The sequence below is a fragment of the Perca fluviatilis genome, chromosome 23 (assembly GCF_010015445.1).
Source record: "Perca fluviatilis chromosome 23, GENO_Pfluv_1.0, whole genome shotgun sequence".
Lineage (NCBI taxonomy): Eukaryota > Metazoa > Chordata > Actinopteri > Perciformes > Percidae > Perca > Perca fluviatilis.
The window spans coordinates 27,511,800-27,526,971 of record NC_053134.1 but is presented as its reverse complement, the minus strand read 5'-3'; the positions used below and the strand labels follow the sequence as shown (position 1 = coordinate 27,526,971).

General features: G+C 42.6%; 1 protein-coding gene across 1 annotated transcript in view; it reads left to right on the top strand.

The window, feature by feature from the left end:
- Positions 1 to 15,172, top strand: part of ipo8 (importin 8) — a 48,613-nt gene that overhangs the window by 23,741 nt on the left and 9,700 nt on the right. The window contains exons 15-20 of the mRNA XM_039791034.1: positions 516 to 676; positions 1,119 to 1,244; positions 1,354 to 1,420; positions 5,958 to 6,083; positions 14,311 to 14,408; positions 14,512 to 14,607. Coding sequence (XP_039646968.1) covers positions 516 to 676; positions 1,119 to 1,244; positions 1,354 to 1,420; positions 5,958 to 6,083; positions 14,311 to 14,408; positions 14,512 to 14,607 — 674 coding nt within the window. The remainder of the gene's footprint in view (positions 1 to 515; positions 677 to 1,118; positions 1,245 to 1,353; positions 1,421 to 5,957; positions 6,084 to 14,310; positions 14,409 to 14,511; positions 14,608 to 15,172) is intronic.

Sequence of the window (15,172 nt, the reverse complement as noted above, 5' to 3'; positions counted from 1 at the left end):
AAACCCAGAGCTGTGTTGTGACAGGTTAACCTTATCAGTGAGTGAGCTAACATGGAGCTAACTAATGCTCTGTTTGCACTGTAGCCATTAGCGCTGTTAGCACTCCCCGTTTCCACCACCCTCTCTTTCCCTTTGGGATCTGCGGATCAGCAGTATGAGCTCCATATGAGCACACATTTTTTATTTGAAAACTATTTCTGATATTTAAAAAAGGTCCGCCAGAGATAATGATTTGATCTCTGTCCATGGCAACAGTCTGTTATACAGTAATAACAGACTGTATAATGCTGTGATTGACCAATCCTAGCCATGTAATAATATGATTTAAGATGACTGTGATGGAGGATTTTACACACATTCTTGGGGTGTGTGTGTGTGTGTGTGTGTGTGTGTGTGTGTGTGTGTGTGTGTGTGTGTTGTGTGGTGTGTGTGTGTGTGTGTGTGTGTGTGTGTGTGTGTGTGTGTGTGTGTGTGTGTGTGTGTGTGTGTGTGTGTGTGTGTGTGTGTGTGTGTAGCCAAGCTGTACATCAGGCCGTACATCCGGCCCGTCATGCAGGAGCTGCTGCATGTGGTGAAAGAGACGGAGAACGACGACCTGACCAACGTCATTCAGAAGATGATCTGCGAGTACAACCAGGAGGTGGCTGCCATCGCTGTGGACATGACTCAGAACCTGGTGGGAACACAACACATAAGCACATTTCTGACCATTTTCATGTCTGGCAAAGCCTTAAATAGTCTTCATTTGGCTCACTAAAACTTGCAGATGCATTGTTTGTATGATGCTATTTTCTGATCGTATTGCCTTGTTGTGGCTGAGTGAAAGGAACAGGATGTCTATCCCTGTTCGGTTACCATATCAGCGTTATTGTGGATCCCACGCAACTTCTAGGCAAGTCCCACCGATTGGTTGGGGTTAGGCATTGACCTCGAGTAGTTAAGGGTAGGATAGCCGACTGGTCAGGGGATAGGACCTGAATAAAATTACCTTGCGTAAGCATGGACACCTGGCCAATAGTAGCGTGTGAATGCTATTGAAGGCGGGTCTTGCCTAGAAGTTGCGTGGGTTCCATAATCAAGTGTGTGTCTGTGTGTGTGTCTGTGTGTGTGTGTGTCAGGCGGAGATTTTCACCAGGGTCCTTCAGAGTGAGGAGTACGAGGAGAGCGAGGACAAGACCGTCATGGCCCTGGGCATCCTCAGCACCATCGACACCATCCTCACTGTAATGGAGGACCACAAAGAGGTCACACAGACACACACACAGCCATCACAGAAAATACTTGAACATGTTGTCACTGTATTGTATTGTGTGTGATGTTTGACATTATATATTTTTTCATTCTGCCTCTCAGATCACTCAGCAGCTGGAGGGGATCTGTTTGCAGGTGATTGGTCTGGTCTTGCAGAAGCCCATCATAGGTATGGCAGGTGTGTGTGAGCGGGCAGTCCAGTGTTTTTACATGAACACACTCACTTACACCCATGAACACGCACACTCCCAATCAGGTTCCTGCTGCTTGTACATTTTGCCCCTCTCAGATCATTTTATTGTGGTATTCACACTGGTCACATAGCTAATATTCTCGAGAGTTTGATCGCGCCATCATATCGGGATCATTTGTGTTTAATCACACTAGTCACGCTACTTGCATTACCTGCCGGTGTAGAGCTGTAGGCACCAACAACGTTTCTTTCTGTCATCAATATGGCCAAAACAGTTTCTCATTGTCAGGCCCCTAACTAGTGTGGGATGCAAACAAAGCAACATCAGCCAATCTGCAGCGAGTAATCAGTTGAAAGAGAACCAATCTGCTTTCATCCATCAAAACAAAGATCCTCAAGGACAACAGAGCTCTCACTCTCACATTATTTTGGCACACACAAGTAATATGCAATGTACATTCCAAAATATGGCTAGGTCCACAGCCAGTATACAGAAAGTGCATGCTCTAATTTGTGTATGTAAGAAAAAAATGAGAGTTGATGAGGCATGTAAAGTATGGGTGTAATCCTGGTAATTGGAGCGGTTTGCCTTGCAGAGGATTGCATCCTACCCACTTTGTCAATGAATGGATTAACTGATAATCTCCTGCTGGCAGAACGGAAAGCTGTGTTCAGGCAGAGGCAGATACAGCAGTAGGAGAGGGTCATAATGAAAAAATGAAATGATAGAGATGTCAAGCAAATTACGCTTCAGAAAATGTATACCACACTCACATACATGTGCACAGTCCAGCACAGCGGTGCTCTTACTTACTTTATTGCGCAAATCCCAGAGGAGGGGCGACTGAACTAGAGCCGCACGATATTTCATTTCATCGTCTACATCACAGGATGTGCGATGTTAACGCTACACTTTTTTGCTGCTTGATAGAAAAGTAAACTTTCACCAGTTCTCCTTTTACATGAATGTTACCTGCCGACCCTTCCCCTTTAAACAGGAGGCCATATGGGCAACGTGTGTATGTGATGTAACGCTAGTCTGACGGGGTCTGTTATGGGACGTGAGGCCCTCCCATGTGTAGAAAACCGTTTCTAGCTTTTGTTGGGCCCTATGCAAGATACTGTTTAGGGGGGGCCCTATTACGATGGGGGGGGGGGGATTCTAACCTTTAAGATGATCTGTGGAGATGCATTAATCTGTAAAACCTCTCTCAAATTCAAATTAAACATCTCAGGTTGACCAATCAATTTAAACCTACAGAAAATGATAATAAAAAAGTTAACAATAAGGCTCCTCTACGTCAATAAATGCAGCAGATGCAGCATTTTCCTCAAACATGTTTATTTTTAAATGTTTAGAACAAAGGCTACTTGCTAGCGGTTACAAATAAAGACTAAGAACTAAAGACCTAAATATATTGAGGCTGAACGGGCTATACTTGCAGCTTGGGGGCCCCCTAGTGGCTGCGAGGGCGGAGGGGCGATTGTTGCGCCTCATCATTTAATTTCAATGAGAGGCGAGCGGGCAGCTAGGGAGGCGCGGGCAGTTTGACACGACAAGCGGGCGCAATCCCGTGAAACTGCCCACACGCTGCAAGAGTTGAATTGTGTTGAACTTTTCCCTACGCAAGTGATGCATCGCAATGTCATTTTTTTTCAATATCATGCAGCCCTAGACTGAACACGTCAGTACAGCCTTCATAACCACCCTAAGACCTTCCTCAGGTTTTACAACTCATCTACAACTGCTACCAGTGTGTATCTACTCTTTGAGCTGTTTGTTGCTCCTGTGCTGACAGAGTGTAGCATAGGGACAATTCAATTTTATTTATAGTATCAAATCATAACAAGAGTTATCTCGAGACACTTTACAGATAGAGTAGGTCTAGACCACACTCTATAATTTACAAAGCCCCAACAATTCCAGCAATTACAGTAATTCCCTCAAGAGCAAGCAGTGTGACAGTGGCGAGGAAAAACTCCCTCTTGGGAAGAAACCTCGGCAGACCCAGGCTCTTGGTAGGAGGTGTCTGACGGTGCCGGTTGGGGATATGATGAACAGTGGCGATAATAGTCACATTAATAATGGAACAGTGACTTCAAATGGTAGTCGTAGTAGTTCATGTCATATCAGGGCGCTGCAGGGCGTTACAGGATGTAGCGTGGCCCAGCAGACAGATCTGGCAATGAAATCTTCAACCCCTAGAGGACAGCGTCAGAATATAACAATACAACTTAAGATGAACATAAAGTACAACTGCCTTTTGATCTGTCCAAATATGGTAATTATTTTTATTTCCATCTGATTTTATCTCTACCTGGTTTATTAAAACTTTGGTCTTATTACTTTTAGTTGTGTCATGATAACATTGTAGTCACCACAATAATAGCGGAGATCTGGGAGCACGGTTACTTTGCTACATCGAAGTGCCAATTTCCACTGGTGTTTAACATGATCTGTATCTGGATGCATCATCTCAATAATGACATTTACACCTGGTAATAGCAGAGATGGGGGCTCGAGTCTGAGACTTGGACTCGAGTCGCACTTAAGTCGCAACAGCTGCTGACTTCAGGCTTGACTTGTGACTCGACCCAAAAGACTTCAGACTTGACTAAGACTTGAGCTTCGAGACTCGTCAACGGTTTTCATGCAATTATTGCTTTTAAATCTAAATTTATTCATGTATTTCTATTTTATTTTATTGGCGCATATACTGTACGTTGGGGAAAGGTATGACGAGCTGCATGTCCCCTGCCTTTTGCCATAATGTGCAATGTAACGCGTGTGCTATGCCTTATGTGTGCGCACTCACATGATGGCGACACCAAGTCCTCCTGGAGTTGTGCCTTTTGTCATTAGTTTTGTTTTCAATAACTTGGTAAACAGTGGCAGTGAGAGAACAAGGTGTGTGGCACCAAGATAAATGATGCCGGATCAACGTCGAACTTCATGCTGGGAACAGGCCCATTGTATCTTTATAGTTAGTAGTCGCTGAGGCTCAGACATCCATGGCGCGCAGGAGGCGGGGCGCACAGATCCATCTCCCCAGGAACATACGCTGTGTCGGGGGGGGGGAAAACTCATGTGATGCGTAATTGATCCCGTGGATGATTTGTAGGCTATTACATGAACAAGGTGTACCTGGTCCACCAAACACTGTTACTGTAGTCCTATTTACTATTTCATTATTTCATCCATGCGTGGTGCAGCGGATCTGTGCGCACTGTCCCCTGCCGTGGAGACGCTGGCCTCACTAACCTCTCCTCCTCTGAGTCGGGTCTCCCTCACGCTGGACTCAGTTTCACTGAGCGCACTAACACTTAGAAAATAAATAAACTGCATTACATCAGTGAGTTCAAACTGCTTATTGTGCGTAATTTGGACTGACGCTGAGATGCATGTTGTTCTGTAAAGGGGTGTGGCGATGCCACTTTTCTCTTGATTTCCACTTCGACATTAGACATTTTTTGAGTGAAAGAGACATTACATTTAGCATATATCATCACAGGTAACAAGCTAACCATCGCAAAGTATTGTGCTAAAGCGGGCGAACAGGCACATTGTATCTTTATAGTTGTATCCATATGATGTGACAGACTTAGGTTCATATTTCACCAGGTCCAAGGGCTAGATGGATGTGTTAAGTAGACCACATACAGTTATCCTTCATCTGATTTTGATACTGTACTGTACGGATGGTAGCTACAGCACATGCTTTGAATTCATAAGATTTAACAATACAGTGTTAAGGACAGATCAGATGGCCAGAGACTTGGACTCGAGCTCAAAGACTTGAGACTCGACTTGGACTTCCAAAAAATGACTTGTGAACATCTCTGGGTAGTAGTCAGCATTCTCGTTATCTTAAATTTGCTGCACTGTGGGGCCTCCTATATAAAACTGTGCACTTTGTAATTGAGCGTTGCATTTTTCAATCTCTGTCATAGATCTTTGACATATCTTGGCATATGCCCGCTGCTGCCATTTGTTACTTTCAGCTTGGAGCAGTATAGCCAATATACCAAACCATCTTTTCAGGCTTTTGAGTTGAGTTGCATATTAAACTGGGCCTACAATAATGTGTAGGGTGGCCTAAAGCCTTTATACATACTGTACCTTTTATGGTGCATACAATATTAAGCTTTTAAAATAATAATTTTTGACATATTCATAGATTCATACATCATGTTTTAATGTTAAAATGGGGCACAATGAATCGGTCTCTTTGGATGGCTACCTTAGCTATAGGCCAGTAAGCCTATAATCATTGTACATAAAATGTGTCTTCTTATATATGTTGCATTCATGTTAATGTATATTTTTGGACGACAATAATTTGGCGGACCCCCTGCAGCAACTCAGAGGACCCAGGGTTCAAAGCAGGGTTTTTTCCCCTTTCTTTTTTATGTCAAGCAGTCCATTCACACACCTTGTTCCAAAAGTGAAAAATTAAATAAAACAACATTAAACATTTTTTTTAAATATATTCTCCTTTCCCGTCCTCTGCAGAGTTCTACGAGGAGATCTTGTCGCTGGCGTTTGGCCTCACCTGTCAGACCATCTCCCCCCAGATGTGGCAGCTTCTGGGCGTCTTGTATGAGGTCTTCCAGCACGACTGCTTCGACTACTTCACAGGTCTGTTTACATGAATGTACAAACACGTATGGACTCTTTCAGTAGTCCGGGAGAGGCTCTCTTTTGGTTTCTGGAAATTTAAAGTGATGGCACTAACGGTACATAAAGTCTGCTGCAGTGTCAGAAACAATCAGCTACTGCCAAATACTGGCTGATCTGGTCTGCATACTTATGTCAAAGATGACTTTGCATTTGTAAACTCAATACAAATGTTCCGGCTAGTTTTTTTACGGTTTGCTGTCCTCCTCACTTTGTCTTTACTGATACTCTAAAAGCCTGGTTTCAGCTTTTTGTGACTTTTACCGTAATCAAATGCCTAACTTTGTGTTCATCATTGGGGGGTTGAGATGGCCACTTTTGTGCAAAATTCAAATTTTGAACGTCAAACACTTTTTCTGCAATCATTTTTGCCTTTTCTGCATCAATTTATGGTTCAAATGCCTTTATTTATGTAAAGGAAATTTTTATAGGTTTTTGGGGTGGGTTGCAATAGCCAGTTTTGATTATTAGGGGGGATGTAATGTTTGAGATACCAGTATCAGAAAAGCCTCCGATACCACCCTAAAATGCTGGTATCGGTATCGGCGAGTACTGGAGTTTATGCACCGATCCGATACCAGATAATTAAGTCCCCAAAAAGGTCTACTTCAAAGTAGTTTGTTGATGTTCTTTTTCTGTTATGACTGACTGTCAAACTGGATAATAAAAGAAAGTTCTACGGTGTTCATTGTTTAATCAAGAGTTTAACCTGAACCAGACCATACAAAAATGATAGAAATCATATCACATGCATACAGGGATAGTAGTAGTAGCTGTGTATGTATTTTTTTACCACGCTACGTTTTATAAAATTTTATAATAATTTGAAGCTTCTGGCCATCAGTGATTTCAGGCCACAAGATCAGTTATATTTTTTACACAGTCATTACTGCAGTTGGAATTAAAGACATTAATGAGACCAAATTGACAAAGATATTTTCTTATAATAAACCACTTTTGTATCCTTCATAGCAATCAAAATGTGTCACACTTCTTTTTCTAACTTTAAAATGTGTTTATTCCAGCAACCAATGCGTTTCATATTCTCAAACATCTAGTTTATGACACCGAAAGCATCAGTAATCATTCAATTCAGTTAGTGAAATATTCTTCCTCAAATTTTAGTGCAAGAACATTTCTAGACAAGACATCAGGACATCCTAATTTCCACACATTTTTCGTGAGGCATTATTGGAATATATTTATTGCTGGACTACTTTCATTTAAAGGTCCTTACAGTTAAAAACAGACTTGGTGGAATGGTGCACACTGACATTGAGAAATCGCTCAACAGCAAATGATAAGAGATAAGCCAATTTTATTTTATTTTGATATTTTATTGAATCAGTTATTTGATGTTATATGGACTGAACGTGGGAGGAAACCGGAGCACCCGGGGTAAACCCAAACATACCGCCAAGGTAGACAATACACAAACTCAGAAAGGCTCAGGCTCGATCACCGAACCCTCGCCTTCTAGCTGTGAGCTCACGCTGTTGACCACTGAGGTGGCCCTGGTTCGGGCTCGGGTCCTGCCCCTCATCCAGGTGGCCTCCTGCTCCACTGGTCTCTGTGCCTTTTAAGGACAGGGGCCGCTGGAGGAGATGGTAACCTGGATGTGAGGCAGGACTGGAGCCCTTTACTGCTATTGTTGTTATTTTATATTTACTGAATATGGGAGAAACACTCGGAGCACCCGGAGAAAACCCTACCGTAGCAGAGACACTACGTTTCACTTAAATACAACCAAACCTGGTTCTACATCCGCAGATGTTGGAGATGGCTTTGCCCACAGACGAGAAGAACCTGGAGACGGTGCTAAACTTTTTTGGTGGTGTCATCAGGTGATCTTTGACTAAGGAGGCAATGCAGTTGATCAGCGCTGGTTCCTCTAGATGCATGGAGACCAGCACCTGGTCTGTACAGCCCCACTTCTTATACAAGTCCTGGAGAATGGCCTTGTCAAGGTTTTGAAAGGTTTTCCAGCTGGTACCGAAATCTACACCCTCGACTTTGGCCCACGTTCTGTCAAACAGACGGCTAATGGTGGCCTCTGGGTTTCCAACGATCACTTTTGCTTTCCTTAATATTCGCGAAACCAGCTTCTCTGTGAATACCTTGACGTAAGTTTTCCTAATTTTATCCTGTGCCCTTGTATCCTGTGAAGGTTCGCTACGTGTCTCCTCACATACTGAGCGAGACGCCGCAGCAGTTGCCACAGGCTCCTTGACGACATGGACCTCTGGTAACTGTGGGGTTGCCAGGGACAGATTTTTTAATATGGTGTTCAACACCTTTTCACCGTGGCCGTCGATCTGGGTGTTCAGCCACCACCCCATCAGTCCAAGGAAATTCCACACTTTGCTCTTTATGTCAGTGTACATGTCAGCATGTGAAAGAGGAACAATCGCGTTACTGCATGACCTCCTTCTCACTGGTTCTGGGATCATCCCATGGATGAGGTCCTTGTAGAGGATATTGGTAAGTGTCTGTGTGAATAACAGCCTCTTACTGAGGGACACGTTCTTGAACTTGGGAATCACATTAAGCACATCTCCAACTTGTGGTTTTTTACGGTCCATTTTCTGAAGCAGAGCGTCAAAGCTCTCTATGGCTTCCTGCATTGAGTGCTGGCTTTCAATATTGGAGTCCTTGTTGAATTGGGTCCTCAGATCCTCCAATATACGATGAAACCATGTTTTGGCCAAGCGCATTGCAAAAAAGGTATTGATCTTGCTCTCTATTGCTTTCATGAACTCTTTGAGCTTCTTTTGACATGGTGTCCCACCCAAACTCTTAATTTGGGTAATTGACCGAGAAATGTCTTCTGCAACATTTTCGATATCTCGAGTGCATTCACGTTGCAGCAGCTCATATTTAGAGTCTGGCACTTGATCCAAAAGAGGATTAATGGTGGTAGTCACCTCCTCCATGATTATTTCTTCCACAGCTGTTAATGTTGACATCTCAATAACACTGTCCTCTGATGAGATGTCCCCTGGGATTCCTGCTTCCACACTTGTGACTGGTGAGTGAGTGCAGTCATCAGTTTCTTCTGTCTCATGTTTTCTCTGATCTTCAGTGTCTTCCGGCTCCATATGTCCTGTCAGTTCTTCCTGGCAGGGGGTCTGACCTGTTGTCTGCCTACGTCTGGTTTGACTTGTTGTCCGCTTACGTGTTTGAGTAAGGCACACAATTTTCACCTTTGCTGGGAAAGCTTTTAATATTTTGAATACATGACGAAGCATAGCATTAAGTCTGCGAGGGCGAGTGACGCGCTGAATAACTACAGGCTCTCTAGTGGCCATAGTAGTGGAGAGAGCCGAGTTGACATTTTGTGCAACCTCTTTAACAACTAAGCCTGTCAAGCGCTGTGAGCTGACACACTCTACTTGGTCCTCAGCGTTCAGAGCTCCTGCAAAACTCCGATAAAGGACGCCGCCCAGACTGGACAGAACACGCTCCTCAGAAACAAAACACTCCTCAGACGCTAAAACATTTTCGCTTCTAAGAGTCTTCAACCAGACTTTTGACAAAGCTGTTATGATGTCCAAAAGCAGGTCAGCCATCAAAATTTTAGTGGCATCATCGGGGGTGCAGGATTTCAACGATTCCCACTGTTCTGCTGTTATCCTTTTGAAAAAGGATTTGATTAGTGGGCGAACGTTATCTTCTGAAACCTCCGGTATATCTTCTGGCTGTGATACGGTATCTTCTGAAACCTCCGGTATATCTTCTGGCTGTGATACGGTATATTCTAAACCCTTGGACATTTCTTCTGTCTGTGATACAGTATCGTCTGTGATCCAGTATTGTCTGAATATTTCTTCTGTCTGTGATAAATCATCGTCTGTGATCCAGTATTGTCTGAATATTTCTTCTGTCTGTGATACGGTATATTCTAAAACCTTCGACATTTCTCCTGTCTGTGATACGGTATCTTCTGAACCCTCCGGTATATCTTCTGTGATGTAATACGCTCGTGTACGATATCGTCTGAATATTTCTTCTGCCTGTGATACGGTATCTTCTGTAACCTCCTCCATTTCTTCTGTCTGTGATATTTCTGTTGTAGATATATTTGTAAAATCCAACTGTGTTGGTCTTTGTTCCGTGACTTTTAATGTCCCAGCACTGTGTGTAAAAAATCAAAAGAGGTATTGAAAAGCCTGCAGATTTTTTAGATTCGAAAATTCGATTGTATCGAAGTATGAGTGAGAACGTGATGAGAACCTTTTTCCAGCTCAAACGAATAGAAATGGAATGAATTTCCTTTCTATAGTCCTATAGATAAAGACGTGTATTACATCACAAAGGATCAAAGCCTTTTAGAATCTGATCTTTTAGAATCTGATGTCAGAGATCAAAGTTCCACCCATAGATATAGAACAACAACTATGGCTCCACCCACCCAACAACAACTGCAGCTAAGCAACTGTTGCCAGGCAACACCAGCACACTGTGGCAGGTTTCTAAACTGGCAACATTCCGATGGAGTTTGAAAAACCAACTCCCCACAGCTGATAAAACGATTGTTGGGATTGTCCTCTCGGCCGCAAAAGTCGATTAAAATAAGGCACCTGCGTTTGGCTTCTTGTGTCTAAGTTTCAAAATCACAACATATTATTATTATTATTATTATTATTATTATTATTATTTTTTTTTTTTTTTTTTTTTTTTTTTTAAGCTGCAACCTACAAGCCAGTGGCGGTTCTAGACAAATTTTACTAGGGGGGCCAAGGAGGGGCCAGTGTGTAACCAGGGGGGCACATTAAAAATGGCAACAAATGATATTTAAAGATTATAAACTTTATTTTACTTTAAAATCATATAAACATGTATTTTGTACAAGAATGAGTGCAGGTGCAAGAGAGGTAGGGCCATAAAAAATGAAAAATGTCTACATGCATAGCAGTATGTAGAATCCATCATGACAGAATACTCGAGCCATGGATGAAGATTAGACCAGTTTGGCCTGAAGCTCAGTCTTCTGTCCCCCATCAAAATGGTTGGAAATATATTCAAGTTGGGCTGTACTGGTACATCATTCTTGGACTTGCTGCTATCTGTAGAAAGATGTACAGTAAACATAGGGCACAAATACAACATTTATTTACTTACAGTGGTATGCATGAGTTTAGACACCCATGCTAAAGTTGACTAAAAAAAAAAATGAATGGAAATTGATCTTAATGCCTTAATTTAAGAAAATAAAATCCAACCTTTAAGGACACCAATTTTCTTTGTGAATGAATAATGACATAAATAAATAAATGTTCTTCCTTAAAATACAGGGGGCATAAGTCACTACATCCATATGTTAAATTCCCATAGAGGCAGGCAGATGCTTATTATTAAAGGTCAGTTATTTCATGGATCAGGATACTATGCATCCTGATAAAGTTCCCTTGGTCTTTGGAATTAAAATAGCCCCCCCCCCCCCCATATCATCACATACCCTTCACCATACCTAGAGATTGGCATGGTTTTATTAGCATTGATATAGATCTAATTTCAGTTAGCTATTAGCCTAACTGAAATAAAACCATGGCAATCTCTAGGTATGGTGAAGGGTATGGTGATATGAGTGAAGGGTATGTGATGATGTGGGGGTATGGTGAAGGGTATGTGATGATGTGGGGGTATGGTGAAGGGTATGTGATGATGTGGGGGTATGGTGAAGGGTATGTGATGATGTGGGGGTATGGTGAAGGGTATGTGATGATGGGGGGGTATGGTGAAGGGTATGTGATGATGTGGGGGTATGGTGAAGGGTATGTGATGATGATGGGGGGTATGGTGAAGGGTATGTGATGATGTGGGGGTATGGTGAAGGGTATGTGATGATGTGGGGGTATGGTGAAGGGTATGTGATGATGTGGGGGTATGGTGGGGGTATGGTGAAGGGTATGTGATGATGTGGGGGTATGGTGAAGGGTATGTGATGATGGGGCGCTATTTTAACTCCAAAGGCCAAGGGAGCTTTATCAGGATGCATAGTATCCTGGATCCATGACATAACTGGCCTTTTAATAATAAACATCTGCCTGCCTCTATGGGAATTTAACATAGGGGTGTACTGACTTATGCCCCCTGTATTTTAAGGAAGAATATTTATTTATTTACGATACATTATTCATTCACAAAGAAAATTGTTGTCCTTAAAAAGGTCAGATTTTTCCTCATTTTTTTAATTAAGGCATTAAGATAAATTTCCAAAAGATGATTTTTTTAATTCCTCTTTTTAGTCAACTTTAGCATGGGTTTCTAAACTTATGCACACCACTGTATGCATGTATATCTGCATGTATTTCAAAATGTGGGCCAAGTATTTACTTAAAAAAAGAAACCGAGCCACACTGACACAAAAAAAAGAGTTTACAGCAGAAAGCAGCATTTTAAGGACACCCAGCAGGCCTACGATTAAATTGTAATTGCACTACTTTTCAAATAGTAAGAACCATCTTCATCAAAAACATGATGGTGCAGTACTTGATCCATATGGATCCACTTTCTGTCCCCCTGGCTGTTCCCCTCTCTGTCCCTGTAGGTTTTCATCTTCCTCACCCTCTTCTTCATCCTCCTCACCCTCTGGAATTTCCCTCGGTGTCAGAGCCCTCACTTTCATCACATGCCCTCTCTCCATCCTCCACCGACTCCTCTGGCTCTCCCTCTTCCTGCTCCTCAACACTTTCATTTGTTTCTCTCACTGCTATTTTTCTCACTTTTTGTTTACTGGGGCAAAATAAAAAGACGCGATATTCCTTCCTCGTTTCATGATAACTTTTAGAAGAAGAAAAACGTAGGGGCAAGCATTACATTTCGTTGCCTAACCATCCCTCCCTACTTAACACAGGCATAAAACCTGTTGATTACTTTACTCAAATGTATTTATTATCGCAATGCAACAGCCAAGACAGATGAAGTTACGTGATTAACGTGATACTGACATTTGGATATTCGCTTCTGCTTCGATGAGTTTGCTTAAATATGATTAAGTTTCTAAACACATCGAGACCAGACATTTACAAACTTGATTTCATTATCAGTGTGAGGAACAAAAGGAACCCGGTTATGTGCAACAACAACAAGTCACTTACGAGATTAAATTGTTTTGCTTACCTTCGACTCTTGCAACAGGAGAAATCATAGCTCCTCTCTCCAAGAGTAGTGTCTCATTCAACGAGCAGCACCACATGTGGGCGTGGAAGGCAGGCTACAATGTTTGGGTGCGGCGCTCTAATTTACCCGTGTAGAATGTTGCGTCGCACATTAATTCCGCTTTTGGCGCTCGCGTGTAAAATCATAATAAATCAATACTCTTTTTATTTGGTCAGCACGGGGGGGCCACAGGGGTGGCCAGGGACATTTCTAGGGAGGCACGGGCCTCCCTAGGCCTCCGTGTAGAACCGCCACTGCTACAAGCATTCATAACTCCTCACAATAAAGGTATTATAATGTGATCACAAGTTACTCCAAGTGGTCACCAGGTCCCCCAAGCGAAGCAATTAAATTCCTGAGGCACAGGTAGACATAACACATTACAAGCAGGCAACCAAGTCACCACATGTGGTCATTGCCTGCTCCAAGCAAAGTATGCTCAGATTATTATTCTATCTGACAACATTATATAAAGGATCCCCTAAGAGAGAGACCTTTTTTTAAAGAGTAAGATCCTTTTTGTTTAACATGAAACGTCCCCATAATCGCTTTCGCCAAACCCACCAGACTCCATGTAAATAATCTGTAGTTTTATCATAGTAAAACACTCTTCATTCAATGTCGATGGAAACTAAATAAAACTACCAAAAGCCATCTTGGTTCATCTCTCCACTGTTCCAACAATCACCATTCTGGTTTGGCTGAAATAAAAACTTAATTCACCCATTTACATGTGGAGATATGCTGGCTCTATACACGCTAAAAGTATTGTTTATTTACATGGAGTCTGGTGGAGTTGGTGATAGTAATTTCGGGGCCGTTTAATGTTACACAAAAAAGATTTTACTCTCTAACAAAAAGGTCTATCTCTGTAGGGATCCTTATACTGGATCAATTTCAAAAGATCTTTGTTCACATTAGTCACTTCGACACAAAAACATATGAAAATAGTGTCCAGGTTACCCTTTAATACACCAACCCACACAAATGGCGGTTATGTTAATGAAGGTCTGTGTTTGTGTTACAGATATGATGCCTCTTTTGCACAACTATGTTACCGTGGATACAGACATGCTCCTGTCCAACCCTAAACATTTAGAGGTCATCTACAGCATGTGCAAAAAGGTCAGGCTATAAATGTCTTCACCTGCTGTTCTCAGATCCATCAAATGTGAACAAGGATCCGGTTTTTGACTTGTCCACTATTATGACCTTTGACCTGTTGTAGGTGCTGACCATCGATGCAGGTGAGGACGCAGAGTGTCACGCTGCCAAACTGTTGGAGGTCATCATACTGCAGTGCAGAGGCAGAGGCATCGACCAGGTCAGAAACAGCCCCACACACCACAGACCTTTTTCCTGGAATTAGTTGTACTCTGGTGGGGTCGGGGGGGGGGGGCAATACATCTTTTTTAGGGGGACACAAATATTTTTAGGGGGGACCCAAACAATACAGCTGAACTTGTATAGGATTTGTGTACACTTTGTGTACAATTTCCAGCTTAGGAACTCATGCACCAGGTCTCATTCAGGTCAGTGTCCAACATAACCACACAACCTGTCTCAGGCAGAGGAGTACTTCAACTCTGTGGCTCTACAGATTTAGGGAATCTAGGCAGCAGCATGATAAGTTTTGTTCCAGGACTGTCTCCTTTTAGAGGTCAGTGGATACTGGGTAAAGGGGCCTAACAGTGACAACACACCGGGTGCGTATGCGTCGTGTATAACCGCGTAGCGCAGTTATTTTCATTTCGGCGCCCATATTATCCAATCTGTCCGTTCACACTCGCACTGCGATTGTTTCTGCGTCACCTCTATTTCTTGCGCGAGACGCAAGCGTATGTGTCAAGCCAGCCAGGTAATCACATACAGGAAGACCACAGTGTAGA